This window comes from Pogona vitticeps, chromosome 3 (genome assembly GCF_051106095.1).
Source record: "Pogona vitticeps strain Pit_001003342236 chromosome 3, PviZW2.1, whole genome shotgun sequence".
NCBI lineage: Eukaryota > Metazoa > Chordata > Lepidosauria > Squamata > Agamidae > Pogona > Pogona vitticeps.
In genome coordinates this window covers 25,803,914-25,829,278 of record NC_135785.1, presented here as the reverse complement: position 1 = coordinate 25,829,278, position 25,365 = coordinate 25,803,914, and the positions used below count along the sequence as shown (strand labels likewise).

The window sequence follows — 25,365 nt, the reverse complement described above, 5'->3', positions numbered from 1 at the left end:
AAAGTGCATCTAATGGTGCAAAAATATGGTATTTGAAAAGTGCTAACATTAAGTAAAAGTTGGTGCCCGTTGTAGCTGTGGGGCGTAAGTCATGGAAACGAATGGTGAATAAAGTCAAGGACAAATGTGAGTATTCATACACAGAGAGATAGACAAAGAAGCAGGCATTTATTCAAGACACTCCCTCATCCATCCATCCATACACTCCACAAATTAGCTGAAAAGAAGAAAATTACACATCAATTAGAACTGTTTCTATTTGTTGTTGCTTCACTTTGTGTCTAGTTTCAAAGCTAGGCTGTTGACTTACTGAAGCACATTCATCCTCTTGTTTTCATTCTCCCTTCCAGGGCTGGTCCTACCATTAGGCAGAGTGAGGCAGCAACCTCAGACTGAAGATTTTTAATAATATAAAAATACACCAAAGCTTATTGTTACTTGATTTATTCTCATTACATTTTTATCGCCAGGGAAGGGGAGAGGTTCTTCTGAGATTTTCTGCACTCATGAACTACCACAATATAGCTGGCTTTAGGTACTATGTACATGACGATGTACGGTACCATTTGCTACTCCACCTCAGGCAACAAGACATATTGTACTGGCTCTGAACCCCTCCGACCCATGACTGAGTGTGAGTTTGATTACGGATCCCTGAGCCTCTGCCTTTGTTACAGAAGTAGGCAGGGACATTTACAGAGATATAACTAAGAGCAAACCTTTTTGCACTACGTTCGTTGATGAACATTTCTTATCTAGAGACCTTTCCAGGAAAAGCAGAAATAGGGCAGTGGGTTGCCATAACACCATTGCTTCTCTTGAAGAAATGGAACATTCCATCATATTCAGAAATGTTCTTTCCATTGATATGGAGCTAATATTCCTCTCCCACTTCAGTGTATTTCTGCTTGTCACAGGGAAGGGAGACAGAGTTTTCAGATACCTAACGCCTCTCATTGTATGGTTCCTCACCCATCTGTGAGATAGGATGGAGGGGGAAGAAAAGGTGGCAAACAAAACATCCATTGGCTTCATTATTCATCATTCCCCAAATCATGCTCTGTCAGTATGTTGGACTGTACCTTCCATCATTCCAGTATACTAGGTTGTGAAGTTAATCTGTATGTGGAAGTTTTCTAGGAGCTAGAGCTGTACTTTTGACTGTGTTTTGAACAGCACTCTGTTTGGTCTAAACTCATGGAAGTTGTTCTTGAAGAGGAAAAACAGCAGGATTCGCTGCTTTTAGATTTGGTCATCTCAAGCGTCAGGAGTCAGTGAAATAGAGCAGGAGTGGAAGGAACCAGGGCTGGACCAAAAAAAAAAAATTGCTGTGTGAGAACAGAGAAAGGAAACCACCACACAAGTCGAGATGCACAGTACCCAAGTTGTAAGAAGTTATTTTGGCACCTGAGGCAGAAAATCCTGCAAGAACCGTAACCACGAGCCTTCCTGCCTGTCTGAAAACCAACCTCTCTTCTTCTCATAGGTAAATGAAATGTGATTGGAGCTTGGATACATTATTTTTCTGGATTGTGGAAAATAAGGTTGGGGGTCGTAGTCCAAAAAGTCAGAAGCTGTGGCCAAGGTTACACTAGGGAAATATTCCCCTGTTCTAACAATACTTTCCCTACCTTTGTTGTTCTGAATCACGGTTATGTGCTATATATACCTGAACAAATGGCCTAATATGTTTTAATGGCACTGATTAATTTTCTCTTATTTAAATCATCATGACTGGCCACACCATAGTTCCCATTTATTTTCTCATTTTGGGGAGCACTGCAGAAAAATTAATGATACGTTGGTATGTCAGGTAGGGGTTCCTGTTCAGTAAAATTTCCTCTGTTCTGCTGGTACCCCTGGAAGAACAGCATTGCACTCAATGGACCCCCCCCTTCCTGGGCTGTGTTGCTTGCCATACAGTAGGTAGAGTGATGCAGCACCTACCAATGCCCTGGCATTACTGGCTGTTGATTTAAGTTTACCTAAATATTGAAATACTGACTTTGAATTTAAAAAAAACTATTATAGCAGGGCAGGCACATAGCAGTAATGGTGGCCGCCTTCACCAGTGACTTGGCTTCAGAAAAGAATCAATAAGGTCATGCACACATCATACTGATGAGGAATATGTTGAAACACCACCAGAACAAAATAACAGAAGTCTCCTGCCAAGGGGGAAATAAGCAACAGTTACATTGCTGGCAAGGTAAATGATTCAATAATGGCCATGCATTATGTGACCGGAAATATCTGCAACAATCTAACAGGGTTATAACTAGGGAACATTTGTCTCGTGTGATCAAACCCTATGTGTGGGACCACCTGCAGTTTGGTGACAAGAGTTCTTTTTAGACTTTACTTATTGTCTTTTTCCCTCCTCATCAACAAGATACAATGAACAGTGTCCCTGGGCTAACTACACAACTGAACCTCCCATCTCTGACTGTTTTGTTGCCCAGGGGTAAACATTCCTAGAGCAGGCACACATGCAGAGGGGGTTAAATTTACACCCATTGGCTCTAACTCCAGCCTTTACACCTCAACATTATGTTGCACAACCTTCTGTACATACACACTGCCCATGTTCAGGTTTTATTGGTGGTATTTGTGTCAGCAATCATGAATGACGTCTATGCATAATAATTATTCGCACAAGGTCCCATCAAGTTGTCAAGGTGGGGGCTGAGGCCAAAAGGTACCATCCTGATCTGATCTTGGATTGCACATGCACTACAAACATTCAGACAGAGCAACAGTTTGTCAGGACAACTTTTTATTATCATGTACAAAGAAACATGACATATAGACAGCACTGAGCTCCTCCTATGGACACTCCAATCATATTCAATGGCTATAATCTTATTGTTGGTCTCAGTTTAGAGTTAAAAAAGGTTCCTCTTGACAATTTTGTCCAGTCGTGTCCGACTCTAGGCAGCGGTGCTCATCTCCATTTCCAACCCATAGAGCTAGCATTTGTCCGCAAACAACCCTCCGTGGTCACGTGGCCAGAGTGACTAGACATGAAATGCCGTTTACCTTCCCACTGAGGTGGTACCTATTTATCTACTCGCATTTTTGCATGCTTTCGAACCACTAGGTTGCCGGGAGCTGGAACAAGGGACGGGGGCTCAATCCATCGCGTGGATTCGAGCTTACGACTGCAGGTCTTCTGACCTTGCAGCACAGAGGCTTCACTGTTTTAACCCACAGCTCCACCACGTCCAGATCTAGTGAACTGAAGCAACTTGAAGAGGTATTGACTGACCACAACCCAGGCCAATGTTGTTTTGTTGGCTCTCCCCCCCCCCATGGCAGTGTTTCTCAGTTTTTTTTAAGATAGGATACTCTAGATAAGTGGTTTTTAATCTTGAGTCCCCAGAAGCTTTCACCACTAGTTGTGCTAGCCAGGATCTCTGAGAGTTGTAGTCTAAGAACACCAGGGGACCCAAGGCTGGGAACCACTGCTCTACATCATCTCTTCAGAGAATTGTTCCAGAATGGGATCCACAGTTTTTTGGCAGAAGGCAGGATTCGTATTCAATAGCCTGCTTAGCATAATGATGAATTTAGTCCATTGCGCCTTATTTTTCTTTCCTTTTACTGGCTGTTTCATGAAATATGAGGGGTTATTTAGGAAACAAGAACACATTTGATCTCTTAGCCTGTTTGTCTAGTTGAGTCACAGTCCCAAGTTCTTTTCTGCAACTAGGAAAGGCATTTGGTGTTGTCGCATTTGCAGGAGCCGCACGTACACACAGTTCTCATGCCTTGCCAATCTATTTTTAATCTCTTCCTCCAGTGCCACTACACAAAGCCAAGAAGTTTACTTTTAGATGGATTGTTATGCATTGCTGCTTTGACTGGGTCTTAAGTACTACTTGTGCTTATCATCTCTCAGAGTGGTATTTGTTTGTGCCTTTTTAGTACTTGCATGCCTATTGTTTTAGCTTTGATATTGTCTTCTAATGATGTAAGCTATCCCTTTCTACTTATTGTTCTTAGCTTTGAATATTGTCTCATAACGATGTAAACCACCATTGTTTTCAGCTTTAAATATTATTTTTCAAGGTTGTAAGCCGCTTTGGGTCCTGTTTCAGGAGAAAGGCAGGAAAAACATTTTAAATAAATAAGTAAATAAAAATATCCTGAAGAAAAACAATACAATTTGATGAAGTAAAAAAAGTGAAATTAAAAAATAGGAATATGTTTTGAGGGAAGCTTTTGGTTTTCCCTGTGAATCTAACTGCAGTATGGAGCAAGCACTTTTGGTTAAACACAAGAGAATCACACTGACTGCAGCTGATTTTAATTCTGATCTGATTAGCCATCCTTCAGTCTCAAAGCAAAGCAAAAGCAGAGTGTGCTGCTTATATACCGCCCCATAGCGCTTCAAGCACTCTCTGGGCGGTTTACAAGTTAATTATGCAGGCTACACATTCCCCCCCCCCCCAGCAAGCTGGGTACTCATTTTACTGATCTCGGAAGGACAGAAGGCTGAGTCAACCTTGAGCCGGCTTTCCGGGATTGAACCCCAGGTCGTGAGCACAGTTTTGGCTGCAGTACAGCAGTTTAACCACTGTGCCACGAGGCTCTCAAGAGACTATGGTAACGTACTCTGTAGGGAGGATTTGGAACAGTAGCTAGTGTGGCTGAGAAGGCTAATTCGAGAGTGACAATCCCTTCCACACTGAAGACAAATACAATCTATCCCCTGTCCAGCTCCCTGGTTTTGCTGGTTCCGGGACTGCCTCTTTGCCTCGGCCTGCTGAACAAGGTCTCTTCAAATTGGGAGAAAACTATGCTGCACCGTCTGCCTCCAGATGTTAAAGTTTCTCATCTGTTGAGGTCAATTCCTAAGGCCTTAGCTTTGATGCTGCAAGCATCCAAAGAATATTGGCAATGTTTTCAGTCAACAGTTTTGAACTAAATATTGACCTTTCAATAAAGGTCTTTTATTAAAATGTTTTTTAAACAATGCTGAGCTTTGATTTTTCCTTCAGCATTGTGCCCAGAGGTCCCAGAAGAATCCACTTCTCTGAGACAGCCTGCTTGTAACATTTCATCGGGCATAAGCAACTTTCTAAGGCCTTCAGATCCCGCTTGCAGATATCCTTGTATCACAGCTGTGGTCTCCCTCTGGGGCACTTTCCCTGCACTAATTCTCCATACAGGAGATCTTTTGGAATCTGACCGTCAGCCATTCTCATGACATGCCCAAGCCAACGTAGACATTGCTGTTTCAGTAATGTATACATTCTAACAATTCCAGCTCATATTTGGAACTTTCTCCTGCCAGGTGATACCAAAAATGTGTCAGAGACAATGCATATGGAAGTCACTGCAGCACTCCAGGACTCACTGCAGTCCAGGAGTGTGCTCAGGACACAGGCTCTATAGACCTGGATCTTGATATATGCCGTCAGCTTCTTATTGAGCCATACTCTCTTTGTGAGTCTAGAGAACATGGTAGCTGCTTTGCCAATGCGTTTATCCAGCTTGACATCTAGGGAGAGAGTGTCAGAGATTGTTGAGATTGTTGTACACAAAGTCATGAACAACCTCCAGTTCTTACGTGGAGATGGTAATAGAGGTAGGTGAGTCCATGCCCTGGCCCATGACTTGTGTTTTCTACAGGCTGATTGTTAGACCAAAGTCTTGGCAGGCCTTGCTAAAACTGTTCATGAGTTGTTGCAGGTCTTCAGTAGAGTGGGCAATAATGGCTGCATCATCGGCAAAGAGGAAGTCCCTCATGAATTTCAGTTTGATTTTGGTCTTCGCTCTCAATTTAGAGAGATTAAAGAGCTTCCATCTGATTTAGTCCGGAGATAGGCAGCTTCTGTTGCAGTTCCAAAGGCATGCTTCAGAATGACAGCAAAAAAGATCCCAAACAGGTTCTGTGTGAAGACATAGCCCTGTTTAACTCCACTTCAGATGTCAAAAGGATCTGATGTTGAACCATCAAAAACTACAGTGCCCTTCATTTCCTCATGAAATGGCCTGATGATGTTAAGGAGTCGAGATGGACATCCAATCTTGGGAATTATTTTAAAAAGGCCATCCTTGCTAACCAAATCAAAGGCCTTTGTGGGATCTATGAAGGCCACAAAGAGTGGCTGTCATTGTCCCCTACATTTCTCCTGCAACTGTCTGAGGGAGAATACCATGTCAGTGGTGGATTTATTAGCTCGAAATCCACACTGTGATTCTGGATAGACTGTCTGGAAGCACCTGGAGTCTCTCCAGCACAACACGGGCAAGCAGCTTCCCTACAACGCTGAGAAGAGAGATGCCATGGTAGTTATTTCAGTCGCCCGTATCTCCTTTGTTCTTATACAATGTGATGATGTATGCATCAATGTTATTTAGTGCCTCTTCAATTACAGTGGACCCTCCACGTACGGAATTAATCCGTATTGGAATGGTGGCTGCAGGTCGAAAAGTCTGTAGGTCAAGTCTCCATTGACCTACAATCCATTGAAAACCGATTAATCCATAACCGGCCATTTTTGTTCCGTTTTTGTTCCATTTTGTGTTTTTTTTTTTTCTGGTCTGTAGGTCGAGTCTCTGGCTGCAAGTCGAACCTAAATTTTGTTGCCAGAGAAGTCTGTAACTCGAAAAGTCTGTAAGTCGAGCTGTCTGTAAGTCAAGGGTCCACTGTAGTGCATTCTCTCTGGAATATATCTCAGAGTAGTGCTGCACCCAGTGTTCCATCTGCTGTGCTTGGTCCTGGATGATCACACCTGTAGCAGACTTCAAGGGAGCAGATTTCTTCAGTATTGGACCTAAAGCCTGCTTGATACCATCACACATTCCCTTGATGTTACCTGTGTCCACTGCTATCTGTATCTGAGAGCAGAGCTGAAGCCAATAATCGTTGTAGCATCTCCTGGCAGCCTGTTGGACTTGGCTACAAGCAGCTTGAAGAGCCTGCAAGTTGTACTCACTAGGACAGGCTTTTTATGCTGCTAGAAGTCTCCTTTTATCCTCGATGACTGCAGTTATCAATTGAAGAAACATGTACTTGGGATTCGAAAGGAATATTATAGCATAAGGTAAATTCCAAATGTTAAGCCATTCAGCTGGCTATAATTAAGTTTAAGCTTTTGCCTTGACTTCTTTTTTCATCTGATAAAATGAAAGAGGAAGAGAAGTACCCATATTTCTATTTGTATACACACAAGAGATTTTCTTCTTCTTCTCCATTTCTTCTTCCTTCTGTATCAAATGTTTTATGTGCCTTTAAGCTGCTTCTGACTTACATCCACTTTATGAATTAAGGAGCTCCACATGATCAGGTCATGCTCAGGCCTTGTGAAGTAAAGACTGTAACTTCCCATGAGTGTTGCACATTCCCTTCTCCCACCCCCACCCCAGTTGGCTCCCCTACTCCTCAGCTAGAGCACATTGCTCTCCTCCTCCAAAACAGATTGTCCGAATGGTCACACAAAGAGGAGGCTCTTTGTGTGACCATTCGGACAATCTGTTTTACTCAGTTCTCTTTCCTCTACTCTGGGGTCATCCATTGTTTGGGGTAATTCACACACTTTGCAACTGATTACAAAGAAAAGCTTGTAGGGAAGAGTTCATCAACGACTGTAAGTAGCCCATCTGATGAACATAGTTGTTACTCTACCATCGTTATCTTGTCATTGTTATTTTACCATTGCTATTTTACCATTGTTTATGTATGACACAGGTTCCTGCATTTTTTATCGCACAACTTCTACTAAAGACCTGCATATCAAGGAAACTATCATCACAATGTTTAACACCCACTGACTTTCTTACCAACCCACCCCAACCTTGACGCCATGTATAAAATATTTGTCATGTTATATCTCCTTCTCCATATCTGATGAAGTGGACTTGTCCACAAAAGCTCACATTTAAAAAATGTAAAAGTTAGTCTTTAAGGTTCCACCACATTTTTATTTTATTTTGCCTTCGCCTATAATACTTACAGACTAATACAGCTACCCCTTTGACAACTACTACTATGAAAGGCAGTAGTTCTTGGTGATGCATTTATTTTTATTTTTTAGGTACATGTAATTGGTCACTATATTTTACCCTAAAACAATCATTTTTCTATCTTTCCATCAAAGTCAACTTTCTGTTCCAATATAAGCCGAATTGCCTTGTTAGCCAATTTCCTTCAGCCATATTGCTGGCCTTGGCAGTTCTAAGATACAGTCTGTCCAAAAATAACACTGCTTTGTGGACCTGAAGAATAATCCAACTGGAGGCAACACTCTTTCCCTCAGAAACAGCAACACAGTAAAAGCTGTGGACATCCAGCATCCTGGGAACTCTTATGTACACTCACACAACCTGATTCACAAGTGACCAGGGCTGTAACCTTATTCAGTTTATCTCCCACTTTGTCTATAGGGAGGGAGTTTTTTCTTTCCATTTTAGCCTGTATGTCGCTTACACAATGTAAACCCAAATTTCCTATCCCACTGCAGATGTTTTGAGAGAAGAGAGAAATGTAAAGCCAAATTTCCCAAACATGCTTGGTGTTCAACTGACTTGCACTCACTTCCCCACCCCCATTCAGTGTTTTCCCATTTATCTGACACATTTGGGGTAATCAGAGCTTCCAGAAATGACTCAACAACAACAACAAATACAGTCCTCTCTGCTCTGCGCATTAGCACATCCTTTCTTCTCTCCTTCAAGAGTGCATTGTAGTTACATCTTTATACCCAAGGAAGATTTAAACGGAAAACTTCTAATTCCCTCATTTGGTCTACTGCGAATCAGGTATTGTGAGGGCTGCTGGTACGGAAGCAAAATTCAATGGGTTGTTGCTGTATTAGGGAAGGGGTGCCATTTTGTCTTTGCCTCAGGCAGCAAAATGCCTTGGTTCAGCCCTGTGCATGCAAGTATGTGAAGAAATGACAACATTGGCACTGGGAGATCCAAGGGGAGGGATGTGCGTTCACAGAAGGCTGAGTCCTGTTGTGGGTAGTGAATCTATTGCTGTGCTAGGGAGCCTTACATTTTCCTCCACACGTGCTGTCTGCTTTGTTGTTGTAACAAACAAAAGCAAAATAAAATAACACAGATAGCCAGTGTGCACTGGAAACAAGGCAACCCTAGTATGGGAGTGCCCCCAAAATATCTCACCCTGGACAAAAGAGTGAGAGAAATTGGGGAATGTACCATGCTGAGGAACTGTATCACTTTTGATTTTATTGCTTTCAATATAAGCTGTTGGCAAATATGTGTGCTTTTTTGCTTTACATTTTATTCGGGGCTATTCCAAACTACTTGTTCTAAATTTCAATTTGCAATAAGAAGAGAGAATTAGGTTGTAGTATCAAACACAGGTAACTAAGAGTGTATCTACATTGCACAGCTGCAACTGTTTGATACCAATTTAAACATTGTGGATCCATCCTATGGAATCCTTGGATTTGTAGTTTGATGAGGTGTTTCGAATTTCTCCTGGTGAGTTCTAGCGCACTCCCTTGACAGGACCAGAGAATTCTAAACACCTCTCCAAACTACACATCCTATCATGTCTGTGTACAAGGCTATGATAGTTAAAATGGTAGCAAACTGCTATAAATGTGTGCTGTAGACATGCTCTAAGACAAGGTGCAGAAGGTGCAAAGCTTCCACCCCAGCAGGAGATATTTGCTTTGATTTTCCTTTGCAGAAAGGATCCTTCAACATTTTGCAGATCTGTCTCACCACCCCACTTTTTAAATATCACTAATAAATCATTATGCAGTACAGAACAGGTAAGTTTGTAGAGCAGGTGGACAATGAAGACTTTTTTTTGGTTGTAAAGCACCCTTAAAAGAAGTTGTTAGGTCAGTTTAAGACTGTTCCAGGGCTTTATGAATAAGCATCTCCTTTGGCTTCATGCCTTAAGCATACACAGGGGAAATTTGCTGACAGTACTGCATAACCTCAGGAGGCAGCATTTTGTTTCTTCACCTCATATGCACCCAGCAATTCGATCCTTGTTCTTTTGATCTCAGCAGAACCTTGGGGAAGGACAGCAAAAACTCTGACCTAGTATACTGTGTCGGACAGCAGCCAGGGAAAGGGCTGTATGTTTCCGCGGCCAGGCACTCAAATATGTAGGTACTTTTTAATGTATGAGGCACATGGGCCTCCAATGTTCAATGTCTGTTTAGGGGACAGTGCCTTAGCTATCAAACGTTTGGGGAACTCTACGCTAAGTATTCTTACAAAAAAAAATCTGATCACCCCTCAAAATGTCATCATTATTTACTTCTTCTTTACCTTTCTCCCCTGCCCTTTCTCTAAGCTAAGGTGCGGGTAAGGCTGCACCTGGAGTATTGCATACAGTTTTGGTTGGCACACCTCAAAAAAGACATTGTGGAACTGGAAAAGGTGCAGAAGAGAGTGACTAAAATGATTACTGGGCTGGGGCACCTCCCTTATGAGGAAAGGCTACAGCATTTGGGGCTCTTTAGTCTAGAGAAAAGGCAAATGAAGGGGGACATGACTGAGATGTATAAAATTATACAGGGGATAGATAAAGTGCATAGAGGGAAGCTTTTACCTCTCACGCAATACCAGAACCAGGGGACATCCACTCGAATTAATTTGAGTGTTGGGAGAGTGAGAACAGACCAAAGAAAATATTTCTTGACCTAGCGTGTTATTAGTCTATGGAACTCCTTGCCACATGATGTGTTGATGGCATCTGGCCTAGATGCCTTTAAAGGGGGATTGGACAGACTCCTGGAGGAAAAGTCCATCACAGGTTATAATCTCCAGGCTTCAAAGGGAAGTACCTCAAAATGCCAGATGCAGGGGAAGGGTATCAGGAGATAGGTATCTAGTTGTCCCACATGCTCCCAAAGGCATATGGTGGGGCCACTGTGAGATACAGGAAGCCAGACTAGATGGGCGCTTGGCCTGATCCAGCAGGGATCTTATGTTCTTATAAGGTAGCACACATACTCCTCTCTCATTTTCATCCTTCCAACCATCTTATGAAGTAGGCAGGTTAGTCTGAAAGAATGACTACTAACCTAGCTCGTCAGTTATTGACATGCGGTGAAGTGGGGGACAGGATGTGTCTGTCTTCCTTGCAACAGATCAGAGAACACTGAAAAATTACATGTATGGACTGTGAATCTTAGTAATCCCAGGGACTTTTCTACAATTGATAACAGACCACTGCATTTCTTCCCTTGGTGTAAAGGAGGGAGCTTTCTTCCTCTGACAGTTGTCTTTGTTTTTATGAAGGACATAATAAAGGCTGAGGTGTTCCCTCAACTGCCTGCAACTCCCTATTGCCTCTGGCTATCAGAATAGGCCTCAAATATGAGATCACTCTATGCCATAGTGGCTGCTCATGAAACACCATTCAAAATATCCACAGGGTAGACAAGAATTGACTATAATGAAAAAAATGTCCCACTGGAGATCTTTATGGAAGGAGTTTGGCCAAGTTTGCTGACATTAAAAAAATCTTGTAGGCTGAGAAGCAGAAAAGGCCTCAAATCACCCAGAAGTGAACTTCACATCTGCTGCTGCTTCTAATGGAAACCGGTTTATTTGAACCTTGATGTTAGACATCCCTATCTCAGACAATAAAGACTGAGATAATTTTGTAGGAGAAAGGTTGACATGCCCAGAGTTAAACACACTCATGTCCTAACATCCACACCACATCCATCCTACCAAGAAATTTCACTCCCTGTTTTCTCTCCTAGCTCTCTGTGTTGCAACTGATTGCATTGGTCTCTCTGTGAATCCCAGGGGTTCTGCTGAGAGCGCCAGTACAACACACTGTAAATTGCCGTAATAACCAAGCGAGCAGCTTTAATGAGCTTACTCTAGTTCTCTAATTCCATGGGCCATGGAGAGATTTATCTACTAGCACTGCTGTTTGTTACACAGCGCAATGTTCTGCCAAGGAGCTGTGTGGATAGATAATAGTCTGGCAGCTCCAGCTGAGCGATGGGCTGCTATTGTAAAATGCAGGCAATGTCCTAGAAAATACTTCAATTGAAACAAGAGTGTCAGTCTGTGGGAGGATGAACTGTAATAACGACAACCCAGGATCTTCAGGATTTTAGGCTACTCTTTAATGCTGTTTGAAAATACAGTATGTAAAGCAACAATAAACTGAGAACCTCTTTGCCTCCCACCCCCACAATACCATGCAGACAATATAGCATTAAATTATCCTGCAAGTGAACCTCCTCAGCTTACTGTATAAATCAAGCTACATTCTTGTTGTTATTTCTTCCCCTGACCAGGAGACATGGAGGGAAACAATTCTATGCTAGTTGGAGATAAAATAGGGAACATGAAGTGTCTGATAAAATAGTATAAAGGTCTAGAATATTTATTTTATTTATTTATTTATTTATTCGATTTATACCCCGCCCCCCTAGACTGTGTCTGCTTGGGGGCGGCTTACAAAATCATAAAATATCATAAAATAACAATAAAAAACCGCACAATCAAATAAACAACATTCATAATCAAAAAACATTTGAACATTAAGATAGTGTGATCAAGATGGGGAATAAAAGAACAGAAAAGATAGAATTCAAGAATTGACATGAGGGAAAGCCTGCCTGAAGAGCCAAGTTTTTAAATGGTTCTTTAAAAAAAAAAATGTTGGAGAGTACACACACAGGAGTACTGGAGCAAAGTTAAAATTGTGGGTTCAGCCCTTTGGGACTTAGAATGATCACACTTCTGCCTTGTAAAGGAATCACATCCACACTTCTGTCAAGAAAAAAAAAAGCTTGTGTTTATTAGAGGAATTCACTTCTGATAGGAAAGCTGATAAATGTCCTAGTTCTAGCTAAAGTTTGAGATGTCAGGAGTGATCAACACCCCCTTCATTTCTAGAGAACAAAAGCAAGATGCTTCCTACTTGGAGAGACAAGAAGGAGATGCAAGAAAGAAGAAAGTGACATCAGCAGCCCTAAGAATAGCAATTCAAACCTTTAAAAAGCCCTTTTGTTTATGAATATTGGATATTGTGCTTCAGTATCCATGATTAAAAAAACAAACAGAAAATGGCCCAATTTTGTTGCACAATATCATGCCATGTTGCCAGCAGGGAACAGGCAGCCTAAATGTTGAGAGCACCAGTGGTAGCAGTCAAGATGGTATGTAGGATAACCTCTTGTGCTCACTCTTGTCAAATAAACAGCCATGAGAATTGATTTGTGTTCTGGAAAGAAGTGGTTTAGGGATGAAAAACTAAGTCAATTTCTGGGGTTTTTCCTTCCTTGGTGTCACTTTGTGATAGCACTCTTGTCTTCATACCACCAGCTTTGTCTCCTCCAGCAATTGATTAATACCTTCCCAGCACAATCAATCCTATACATCAGCACTGGGCCAGAATGTAATGTAATTGGAATGAGATTACATTCCAGGAGGTTACATTCTAATCAGTTATTTAATCCCATTAATTTCTTTTGTTCAGTTATAAAGTTCAGGATGGGTACCAGGGGCCTCACTATATATTATAGGGTTTGGCTAGATGGCCAAATTTGAGTGGCCAGGATCAGGCTAAATAGGGTTGGTTAAGGTCAGTTAAAGTTGGCCAGAAGTATGATCACATGCAAGGATTCAGGTGATTTCAGGTCAGGAAAACACACTGCACCTCGAGTGACCTGTTTAGCACAATCAAGACCTCATTTCACTTTATAAATGAAGAAAGTTTCCTATTAAAGGGGAAGATTTCTGAAGATAGTTGAGGCTTTCCCTTTGGAGAAACTGTTTAACTGGAAACATCTACTGGGCTCTCCTCTGGAGGGCAGGGTAACTTCCCATTTCTCATTATGCAGCTTTAACAACCCTGAGAAATGGGAAGCTTTCCTTTAAATCTTCCTTACGTTTGGAGGGGAAGGGAGGAGAATTTAAGATTTCTTTTTAGTGGTTGCTAATGGCCACAGCAAATTAGCAATGCTTTGAAAGGATTTTTTAAAAAATCTTTCAAAGTATTGATGATAAATTAGTAAAAAGTTTTTTAAAATGCAAAGTATTTCCCCTGCCCTGACCTCTAAAGAAAGACCCGACAGAAGTTTAGAGTAGAACAGCTTCTCCAAAGGAACAGCTAGCCATCTGCTTTGGTTAGATCCCAAGCAATCACACACACACTGGAATCAAACCAAACAGAGCAATGTTATCTGCATCTAAAAACAGCAGCTCCTGACAGAGAGCCAAAAAAGTGTAGGTAGGAAGGCTCTGGGGTTGGATTGGTTTGCGTTGGCACTTATATTGTCTGGTCACCAGCAAAAGAGATAAACCAGCCCACTCCAAGTGGACCAAACAGTGGGGCGAATTCCTGTGTAATCAATAATATAGATAGGCTGGCAATGGAACTGGAGTCCTATTAGTGTTCCAGAGATATGATTCAGATAGACATTTGATAAATCAGACCCACAAGCAAAGAACATGTTTATTACCCTGAGGACCAGCTATAAAAGAAAGCCAAACTACTGGAGATTTTTTTAAAAGTTCTGTTGTGGCAATCATATACAATCAGCACTCAAGGAACTCAGTTTGGCCCTAGCTTTTAATGTTTCCACTGACTTTCCAGTACTGCCTGAAACATTTTTAAACAGACCTGCAGCCAGTTGACCTCATGCTTGATTTTATACATTTCCATCATGCTCCACTTTACTCTCTGGAACTAAAAGGCCCAAGGATTTTTCACAAGTAAAAGATTTGATCAATGGATTTTTTTTCCTCATCACCATGAATGGGAATCCCTTCGCCCCCTGTTAATTTTTTATTGATCCTCTTGTTTTCTAGCCGTCAAGCATCTTTTTCTGAGTTGTGGTCACCAAAACTGGACACAGCATTCCAACCTAGATTGCAGCATAGTTTTATAGAACAGCATCATTACACAAGTACTTTTCTTTTCCAGTTCCCTTCCTGACAGCCCCTAGTATTTGCCTTTCCCACAGAGATTGCATCATGAAAGTTCATTGCTGACATTTCTTGCTGCTGTTGTGAAATCTCATCTCTCAAGACTGGAATTTTGCCTGAATCAACTCTGCTGCTAACCAGAGTAAACAATGCTGAATTGGATAGACATCCTGACTAAGAACAAGGCAGATTCACAGACTGTATGGGACCCTTTGAGTGCTACCTACAGTCACGATGCCATAGATTTTTATTTTTAGATATTCTGTCTGTAGTTAGAATGTCATTTGTTATAGACACAACTTGTGCAGTATTTCTGAGAGGGTAAAACTGGGCTTCAAGAAGTATTCAGTTATTCCTTACACGGAGAGCGGAGTGGATGAGCACAGAGATCAATCCAATAGAAATATGTTCTCTAAAAAAGTCCACTCTATTAAGGGGAAGCTGTTTCTGTAGCTATGGTATGTAGTAAAGAATTTTTGGGAGATTGACAGCAATATAAGATTCAGAAACTTCACTCTGCCGTAACTAGAGTCCTCTTTCACTGGTAATCTGTCCCTGAATTCTGATTGTCTGCGAACTGAACTCCTGTGGGTTCTTGAGCTTGACTTTGATGCTGGAGTATGTCTACAGAGAAAAAACAGAAAAACGATTACTTTTATATTTCAAATGAGAAAACCATTATCAGAAATATATGCATACAGTTCAAAAGAAAAATGGCCAAACACTGTGGCTTAATGCAGTAAATTGCTCTACAGTCGGCCCATTGAATCAATGGAGATTTAGTGAGCCAACTCCTCTGTGTGTTCCATTAATTCAAATGGGCCTACTCTAATGGTGGCTTCCTATGCTAAAGCAAGTTTGGAAGCAGCACATGTTCGAAAATCTTGGAGATTAGCTGGCTAGGACTGGAGGTGTCTTCTGCTGTTTACTGGTTCTTCTGATGTAGGATGAGTGGCCAGGCTCCAAGCATTAAGACTCCTCTTGCTTCCAATATACCCTGATTATGTGATTTGTGGATGGTCTCAGTCTCCAGCACTCTCTCATTACCAGAAAAGAAGTCTCTGTAAAGAGATCTCGCTTGGAATCTCCTATCCCTCAGAAGACTAGAGAAAGCCCTCTCTGTTTATAACATCAGAGAAGAAACCCAAACAATCTGTCCAACAATTACAATGACTTTGCCAGTGGAATCCTAACAAGGGGGAAATTTGTTTACTTTTATTTATTTAAGGTATTTATATGCCTCCTTTAATTGCCCCAGAGGGAGACCACAGCTGCGATGCAAGGATATCTGCAAGTGGGATCTGAAGACCTTAGGAATGGACCTCAACAGATGGGAAAACTTGACGTCTGAGCGTTCAGCCTGGAGGCAGGCAGTGCTTCATAGCCTCTCCCAATTTGAAGAGACCCTTGTCCAGCAGGCCTAGGCAAAGAGGCAGTCCCAAAACCAGCAAAACCAGGGAGCTGGACAGGGGAGATATTATATTTGTCTTCAGTGTGGAAGGGATTGTCACTCTCGAATTGGCCTTCTCAGCCACACTAAACACTGTTCCAAGACGTTTAGAGAGCAGGTTACCATAGTCTCTCGAGACTGAAGGATGCCTACCACTATGCCTCCTTTGCCCAGAAGGATCCAAGGTGGTTTACAGTATTTAGAAGAAACAAGGTTAAAAAGCAAATAATAAATTGCTACGATATTTTAAAAGCGTTAAACAACTATCATATTAGATACTTATCGCAAGAACAATATTAAAAACATGTGTAAAACACAAAATAAAATGCTCCCTTTAAAATCCCCTTGGAATAATGGAAATGACCAGCCTTTCTGCCCAGATTGCCTGGGAGACAATCACAGCTGATGTTTTCTGTCTAATTTATTTCAATTCTGCTTGTGGCAAGCAAAATACAGCAGTCATTTTTCTCAAGGGAAAAAAGAGCAATACTTGTTCAAGCTGTTACAGTTAATAGGCGGAGCTCCTCTGAGACTAAGCTTGCACAGGCAGCAACATACACTGTTTGTTTCAACTACGATGGGAACATTCCCCTTTTTTCTTCCTGTATCTAACCTACGTATTACCTGACTAGTTGTTGTTGTTTTTTCTTACCATAGACAAAATTATGCAGGGAAAATCAGAATGTGAAATAGCTTTTGCTGGGTGATGTTGAAAGCCTGGGCGTTCTTGGGGGGAAAAGCATACAGAGTTTGCTGCACCCACAGAACAAAACGCTTATCCCTGAGAACGATCTCGATGTCACGGTTACTGCTTTGTTTTTGCTTGGTTTGGTTTGCCTCGTGCAAATTTCAAGAACTAACGGAGTCCGGCTGCCGCCCTATGTGGGTACTTTGCATAGAATCTCGTACATTTTTTGCTCTGAACGTGGCTTCATTCTGACAAAGAATTGCTTTTCTAAGCAAGTGGTTTGAGACTAAGGGTACATGGACTCCCTCACACGGGCCTCTCTAGATGAAGAGCAGGACAGGCCAGAGGGGTGCCTAAGCTGGACAACTGCTGAGGCATTGAGCTGAGGAGACTCCAAACCTGAGCTGAGGAGGGTATAAAGCAGAGCTGAAGAGTTGCCAAGCTGAGGTGAATGGGGTGGTCTGCTGAATATAGTGGCCATCTTGTTTCGTTTTTCCCAACCTAGGGGTTCACAAAGTGTTTTCTGGGGGTGTAGCCCTTATTAAATAATTTCTTTCTTGACCTTTTGGAGCAAGATATTACAATTAGTGTATATATGTATATATGAAAAACAGGCCCTGGGGGAGTGGGGAAGAAAAAGAAGCCTCTACTTTCTGAGAAGAGATTACTTTACCCTATTAAAAATGCATTTTTATGCAAATGTGGTGGGGGAGGTTTACGGGTTACTTGGCCATTATAAAAGGTTGGAAGCCACTGGTCTATAAGGTTCTAATGGCTGTTTGGGTACTAACTGATGTTAACTTTTAAAGCCCTTAATGGTTTAGGATCTTGTTACCTGGCTGAGTGCTTTTCGCTCAAAACATCTACCCATCCCACCCACACCTCTCATATTGGGAGGCTCCAGGTGGCCACCTGGAGGGAAGCCTGGAAATTAGTCCCTTGAAACTGGGCCTTCTCTGTGGTGGCCCCTTCACTTTGGAACTCCCTCCCACCAGAGATGTGACTGGCCCCATCTTTCCTGAGTTTTAGGAAGCAACTGAAGGCGGGGTTGTTTTCTCCAAGCCTTTCAGTAGTTTGTCACTAAATAAGTAATTTTATGCATCTCTTCTGCCGCCAGCCTGCCATTAATTTTCACTGTTGTTTTATTGTTTTTCTTATTATCCTTAGTGTTTATGATAATGTGTCCTTCTGGTAGTGGAACCGAGTAGTAGCCTAGCTACTAGCTGGGAGCGAAATGAATGAATGAATGAATGAACTTTCTTTAATTTTGGCATATGCCATCATGTCATTTCCTGACAGCATATGACAACCCTAATCAGGTATGGGAGATATTTAAGGAATGGCTCACCATTGCCAACCCATCCACCCACATTGAAATTCCATGGCAAAGTTGAGATTATTTCAGAGGAATTATCTGAACAGTTCCTTCAGACAGTCCACTCCTGGATCTGACCTCACATTTGAACCTTTTACAGATTTGGCATGGCATGGCATGGTCTTCCTGCCATTCATCAGTAGTTATATCAGTGTGGTTTTAACCTTACTCCAAACTGAATGAGGCCTGATGGCATATTGTGAGCATATTGCTACCAGCACCCCTAATAGGCCATCTGCCCTCACCCCCACCCCAGGATGGCCCATCAGAAGTACAAGCCCTGGACCTCAGGCACACATGGACATGGGATGGCAGATCCTGAGTAGAGATGATGAAGAGGAGACAGAAGATACCCATCTGGGCAAGGAGACAGGACCCGAGTCTAGTGGGCAGCTGGTGGGGATAAGGGAGGGGGAGAAAGAGGAGGGGGAAATAAACAGAGTTGGAGTCAGCTAAAGCCACAGAGGAGGAGGAGAAGACATGGGATGAAATGGCTGAGAAGCCTGATCTCATATTTTGTGCACTGGGGGCCAGGTATGTAGAGAATATCTGGACCAAGGTTCTGGTGAAAGTCTCAGTCATGAATGGGCGGAGAGGGGCTCACCCATCTTTAGCACCCTGGCATTGCCTCTGCCCCATCAGTTCGTGGAGATCTCAGCATCCATCAGGGCACCCAGCCCTCACCCCACTCCAGGATGCTGGAGACTGAGAGGGTATTTTATAATATATATGAATTGCACTCACAAGGTACTGGAGACGCAAGAGACAACAGAAGTGGCTGCAGCAGAGAAACACAGATATTACAAGCAGCCTGCAGTATAAACCATCCTTGATGAACACTAAGTGGCTCAGGACTGTGTTTAAACCCCAACACCACAATCAGACTGTGGACAGTGATGGAATATTGAGGTTAAACAAAGACTGGATAGCCAGAGTAGGGGGAACTAGTGAAGACAACTCAGCCCCCCACCCCCTGCAAAGGACTACCAGGGTGGGAAGAAACAAGTGCCCCTTCTTTTTTGTACCCTGTTCCCCAATACTTACACGCTAGAAATCAATTTACAATCATCAGTCTACATGATATACAACTAAGCATGCATTTTTGACATTTGTGAACACTTATGTCAGTGTAAACTGTGTCTGTTCCTGTGGGGGGTGTCTAATATTGGCTGCCAGGATGGCAGGTTTCTTGACAGGTTAGAAAAGAACTCTTCTTTTAAAAAACAAACAAAAAACCCACAAACCTGTTTCTATTTTTTACCATTACATTGTTTTACTGATATGACACTTCAAAACTAATAAACAAACAAACAAATAAAGCCAGATTGTGGCTTGTTTAGTACAGTATTGGCTAATGATTCTGCTTTGAGCAGTGAGTATGTACAGTATCTGGAGCCACAGGGCTGGCTCAAAGCTCCTTCCTCCAACACCTGTCAGGATTTTAAAGTCTGTTTGAGTAAACCCCCCTTTTGCTCAGTGACTGATACTGAGCGGACCCCCCCCCGTGTTTGTGTGTGCGCACGTGTGTCCATGTGCACAGACGGACAGATAACAGTGAAGAAAATCTAGGCGATACACCAAGAGCGATACTTCAAATAACTCAAATTACCTGGATTTGGATAGTCTTAGAACTGCAGAGTTGGAAGGGATCTTATGGATCATCACGTCCAGCCCCTGTCAAGGAGGCACTGTGGGGAATCAAACTCCCAATCTCTGGCTCTGCAGCCAGAGACCTAAGCCGCTGAACTATCCAGCATGTCTCTACATTAGCAATCAAGGCTTCACTTGTATTTTAGATGGGCCATATTGATGTTTGATAGGGGAAATTATTTCAGACAGGATCAGTGGATGTTATTAACTTTAATTGTGAAGAGAGTATGAAAACACCCAGTTAAGCTAGACCCCATAGAGAATGAATGAAGTAATTAATGACTGAGAGTATAGTTTGATATGTGTTTTTATAAGAACTAAAAAAAAAACTAATTATGAATTTATACATGAATTTGACAAAAAGAATTGAGGGTTTAAAAAAATACAGAAGAAATCAAAAATGCCAAGTTTTATCCCTCTCTAGTACAGGTCACATTAAATGGATGAACATGGGAATACCTGTGCTGAGAAGGCAATGTATATTCTCTTGTGTGATGTCTAAGGCAAAACCTGGAAAAAAATATCTTTTGTATACATTTATCAGACTATTCCACCTGGATAGTGGATCCAGGGAGTCATATTTCCAAAAACAATTTATTAAAAGAAAAAACAATGAAGAAAACAGAGTTTGACATTAATTATTTCGCTCTGGTTGCTCAATTGCACATGTGTTCTCCATACCACCAGGGGGCAACCAGAGCATTACTTTCTCATCCAGTCTCTGTCAATTGTTGTTTAGTTGTTAAGTCATGTCCAATTCTTCGTCATCCCATAGACCAGAGCACGCCAGGCCCTCCTGTCTTCCACTGCCCCCCAGATTTTGGTCAAATTCATGTTGGTAGCTTTGATGACACTGTCCAACCATCTCGTCATTTGTTGCCCCCTTCACCTCTTGCTGTCACACTTTCCCAACATCACTAATGGAAAAACCTTAGCTTTGACTATGCAGAACTTTGTCGGCAAGGTGATGTCTCTGCTTTTTAAGATGCTGTCAAGGTTTGTCATTGCTTTCGTCCCAAGAAGCAGGCGTCTTTTAATTTTGTGGCTGCTGTCACCATCTGCAGTGATCATGGAGCCCAAGAAAGTAAAATCTGTCACTGCCTCCATATCTTCCCCTTCTATTTGCCAGGAGGTGATGGGTACTTCTGTCAATACCCCCAAACAAAAGTGTATTGATAGGTATGCACACAAAGTTGGTTCTTCTGGGTCAAAGCAAGTACAGTGGTGCCTCGCTTAACGATTGCCTTGTTAAATGATGAAACCGCTATAAGATGACTGTTTTGCGATCGCAAAACAATGTTTTAATAGGCAAAATTTACTTTGGGATGATCGGTTCCCTGCTTTGGGAACCGATTCTTCGCATTATGACGTTTTTAAAACAGCTGATCAGTGGTTTCAAAATGGCCACCCGCTGTGTAAAATGGCTTCCTGCTGTGGTTTTGGACAGATTCCTCGCCTTACAGGCACCAAAAATGGCCGCCCCTATGGAGGATCTTCACTGGACAGTGAGTTTTTCCGCCCATTGGAACTCATTGAACAGGTTTTCAATGTGTTTCAATGGGATTTTTTATTTCGATTAACGAGGATTTCGCTCTACAGCGATTTCGTTGGAATGGAATATCTTCATTAAGCAAGGCACCACTGTATTCACACTGTTGTTCAGATGTGCCTAAATCCAGGGTTAATGATATTCTGTTATCTGTATGAGAATACAGAGGAACACTGAATTAACACAACACCTTTTGTGGCTTTTTGACTTGAGCAAGAAAAAAACAACTGGACTTAGTCTGTGATCTGACTGGGAAATAGATCACATTTTGAACCACTTGTGGAGTGGTCTATACTACAGCAATCTGTTTCCTAGCAATCCCATGATGTAAAAGGATATGAACTCCAACATGACCCAAATCCGTCCCCATGCTGGATCTTTTTGGACTACCACCTTTGGAGGCCAGGCTGGAGCAATTTCCTGGCACATGGAAGAGTTGCTTTAAGGGAGATCACTCCCTAAAAAGTGACCCTTTCCAGAGCAATCCTGTGTATACCTTTCCAGGTGTCTGATTGCACCCTTACCAAATTCAGGGCAAAGACTTTTGACATTCACTCTAGGTTCAGACTCATGTTTCTTTGATAAAAGAAACTTGAGAAGATGCCAGGATTATGGACAGAAGCAGGTTATACACACCTACTACGTACCTGTTTAAGAAGATGTTAAAGATGATGGCCCTATTAGAAAAAAAGAGATGAACCAAGTACATGTGATCCAGACTTTGCAATGGGAAGTAGAGATTTCTTAGGAAGTGACTGATGTCTCTTAATCCTATTACAAGGTTTCTGTAGTTCTGTAAATTGCAAATTAGCTTGTTTTTGTTTTGTGATTGGCCATTAGGAGGTACTCAACAGGTTTTACATGCATCTTAATGGTGCACATGGCAGCTCTGAGGAGTGCATCTTTGGAAGAATAACATTCTATCCCCTACTAACTGTGAAGCTGACATTTCACATTGTGTGGCCTTTAGTAGTTCTCTTTCTCTTGCACTGAATTTTTTTAAATTTTGCAATGTGGCTTTCTTCTTCCTCTTCTTTTAATCATAGTTGTTTAAGTCTCTGGCTGCAGAGCTAGAGGTTGAGAGTTTGATTCCCCTCTGTGCCTCATTGACAGGGACTGGGCTTGATGACCCATAGGGACTGTTCCAGCGCTGCAGTTCTAAGATGATGATGATGATGATGATGATGATGATGATGATGATGATGATGATGATGATGATGATGATGATTCTCACCTCCATCAGCATCACTGTTATTGCCAAAATGTGGCACAAGCCAAATTACTTTATTCTTGTATGAGGTATTTTACGCTATTATCTGTTTTGCTTTATTTTATTAAAATCACATATCATACTATATGGGATAGATAGATAGATAGATAGATAGATAGATAGATAGATAGATAGATAGATAGATAGATAGATAGATAGATAGATAGATAGATAGATAGATAGATAGATAGATAGATAGATAGATAGATAGATAGATAGATAGATAGAGAGAGACAGACAGACAGACAGACAGACAGACAGACAGGCAGACAGACAGACAGACAGACAGACCGACTGACCGACCGACTGACCGATGATAGCAAAATGGCTGCTGAATTGAAGGAGGAGAGGACTGAAAAATAGAAAGAGGTGTTCTTTTCTCTTTCTGCTTTTTCAAGCTCTTCCCATATAGCTCAGGTTTAGAGTACCATAAGCTAAAGGCATGCCTCCCTCGAGCCAACCTACTATCCTGAAAAAGCCAAGGTTAGCCTTACCATTAGGCAGAAGAGGCTTGGAGAAGGTGGTAGGTCCCTGGAGAAGGGTACTATGTGTCATGTGGCTTCCTATTGGTCATTCATACCCCAACTTTGGATCCAGTCCCTCATTGGGTAAACGATGCCGACTATGCTAATCTATTGGTTACATGTAGATATGCATCTTGTGCCCCCATCTTTCCTTGACCTGTGCCCAAAATGCGCCTGAAAGTCTGGGGACAAGAGTATCCATTTCCCCTTATCTATTGGTATGTTTATGTATTTTCTTCCTGGGCCCTGATACATGGCCTTCAATACTGTGAATCACTTGCGAATGTTACAACAATCATTGCTGGCTTCCTCCTACAGGCATTCCAATGATGGGCCATCTCTTACATCAAAAAAATGGGGGGGGGAGGAGAAGAGTTATATTGTTATTCTATGTCAGCCATAAATACCTTTTAGCTAGGTGTGAATGTTTCAGGGTGAGGTCTTTCTGGGACCTGTGTTTTCTCCTTTGCCTTGTCAGTTCTAAAATGTAGCTAAAATGTAGTTTCATCTTTACCCGGTATCAATGGTGTTGGAGGGACACGAGGAATGTCTGTGGACAGATGAAGTAGGCCAGGATGTGGGGTTGGATGGATTCCTGGATGTTGACTTCTGAGCACTGATCACTCCTGATTTAAAGATTCACAGTTTGGTCATAGTTCCTAGGTTGCTCTGGAGTAAACTAAACTGGTTATAGAAATACAGTTGAAGAATTGTCAGTATTTAAAGACCATTAGCTTGCTATTCTGGGACCAAAGTCATTCTCTGTGCCTCAATTCTAAATTTTTCATCAGCTGGTGTGGGGTTACTTTGGGTGAGGGAAAAGGCATTGCCACCTGAAGGCTTATGCATGCTATAGTGTTACCTACGTAAATAGCTGCATGGAGAGAACATCTCCCTTAACAATGGCCTATTACAAAGTGAATAAATACATTGTATTCAGCCATATGTGCCTTCACTCACTGTTTTGAAGCGTGACCTTACTTCTTGTTGAAGGGGATTTCAGGACCCTAGGTTCAAGAACTTCACATCTCAGTGCCACTTTTTAAAAAAATCCCATCGGAGTAGAAAATCTTTTCTACATTAGAGCTGGTTCATTTATCCTGGTATGGCTGCAAGAAAGCTAGTGAGCACAGGAGTGTTTGGAATCAAACAGAAATATTTATTTATTTATTTATTTATTTATTTATTTATTTATTTATTTATTCATTCATTCATTCATTCATTCATTCATTCATTCATTCATTCATTTATACATGCATGCATGCATGCATGCATGCATGCATACATACATACATACATACATACATACATACATACATACATACATACATACATACATACATACATACATACATACATACATACATACCACCCAAAACCAAAAAATATATTTAAGGACATGTAATATAAAAAGACAAAGAATCTAAAAATCAAGATGGAAGCAATGGACAAAATCATTTACAAAATATAATGATCAAAATAAAGCTAAAATAAGCAATTATTTTAAGAGGAGCTTAGTATGGATTGGTATAACCTTGGATCTGTTGGGCGCAAAACCCTCTTGATCTTCCGAATGGCCTCAGTTTAGAGATTCTTGGGAAGAAGCTGAGAGAAACCTGAATCCAGAAGCGCTGTATAAACCATTATATTGGTGGAGAGAGAAAGTGGGGGAAATCAGTGTAAGGCACAAGAAGGAACCTCCAAAGAAGGAAGTAAATAAGTTTTTTTTTTTTACTTTTGTCCTGATGCTCCAGAGGCTCCCATGTAATTCTTTTGTTGTTTGGAAGCCGTGGGATCCTTGGGTTGAGATTGGGAAGTCTTTAATTACTGAAAATCACTGCCAGGATGACTTTACCAGTGGCATTGTTCTTGGGTATTTACAGGCTTTCCTCTCCCATTCTGTGGCTCCCACAGGTTCCCAATGATGAAAAGGACTACCTAGGAGCTTTGGGACAGAAGTG

At 41.7% G+C, this 25,365-nt stretch overlaps 1 protein-coding gene across 1 annotated transcript in view; it reads left to right on the top strand.

Annotated features, from left to right (window-relative positions):
• The first annotated feature begins 7,421 nt into the window (after positions 1-7,421).
• The window catches only part of KCNAB1 (potassium voltage-gated channel subfamily A regulatory beta subunit 1), a 231,741-nt gene continuing 213,797 nt past the window's right edge, over positions 7,422-25,365 (top strand). The window contains exon 1 of the mRNA XM_072996106.2: positions 7,422-8,769. Within this exon, the coding sequence (XP_072852207.2) occupies positions 8,612-8,769 (158 nt within the window). The 5' untranslated portion in view covers positions 7,422-8,611. The remainder of the gene's footprint in view (positions 8,770-25,365) is intronic.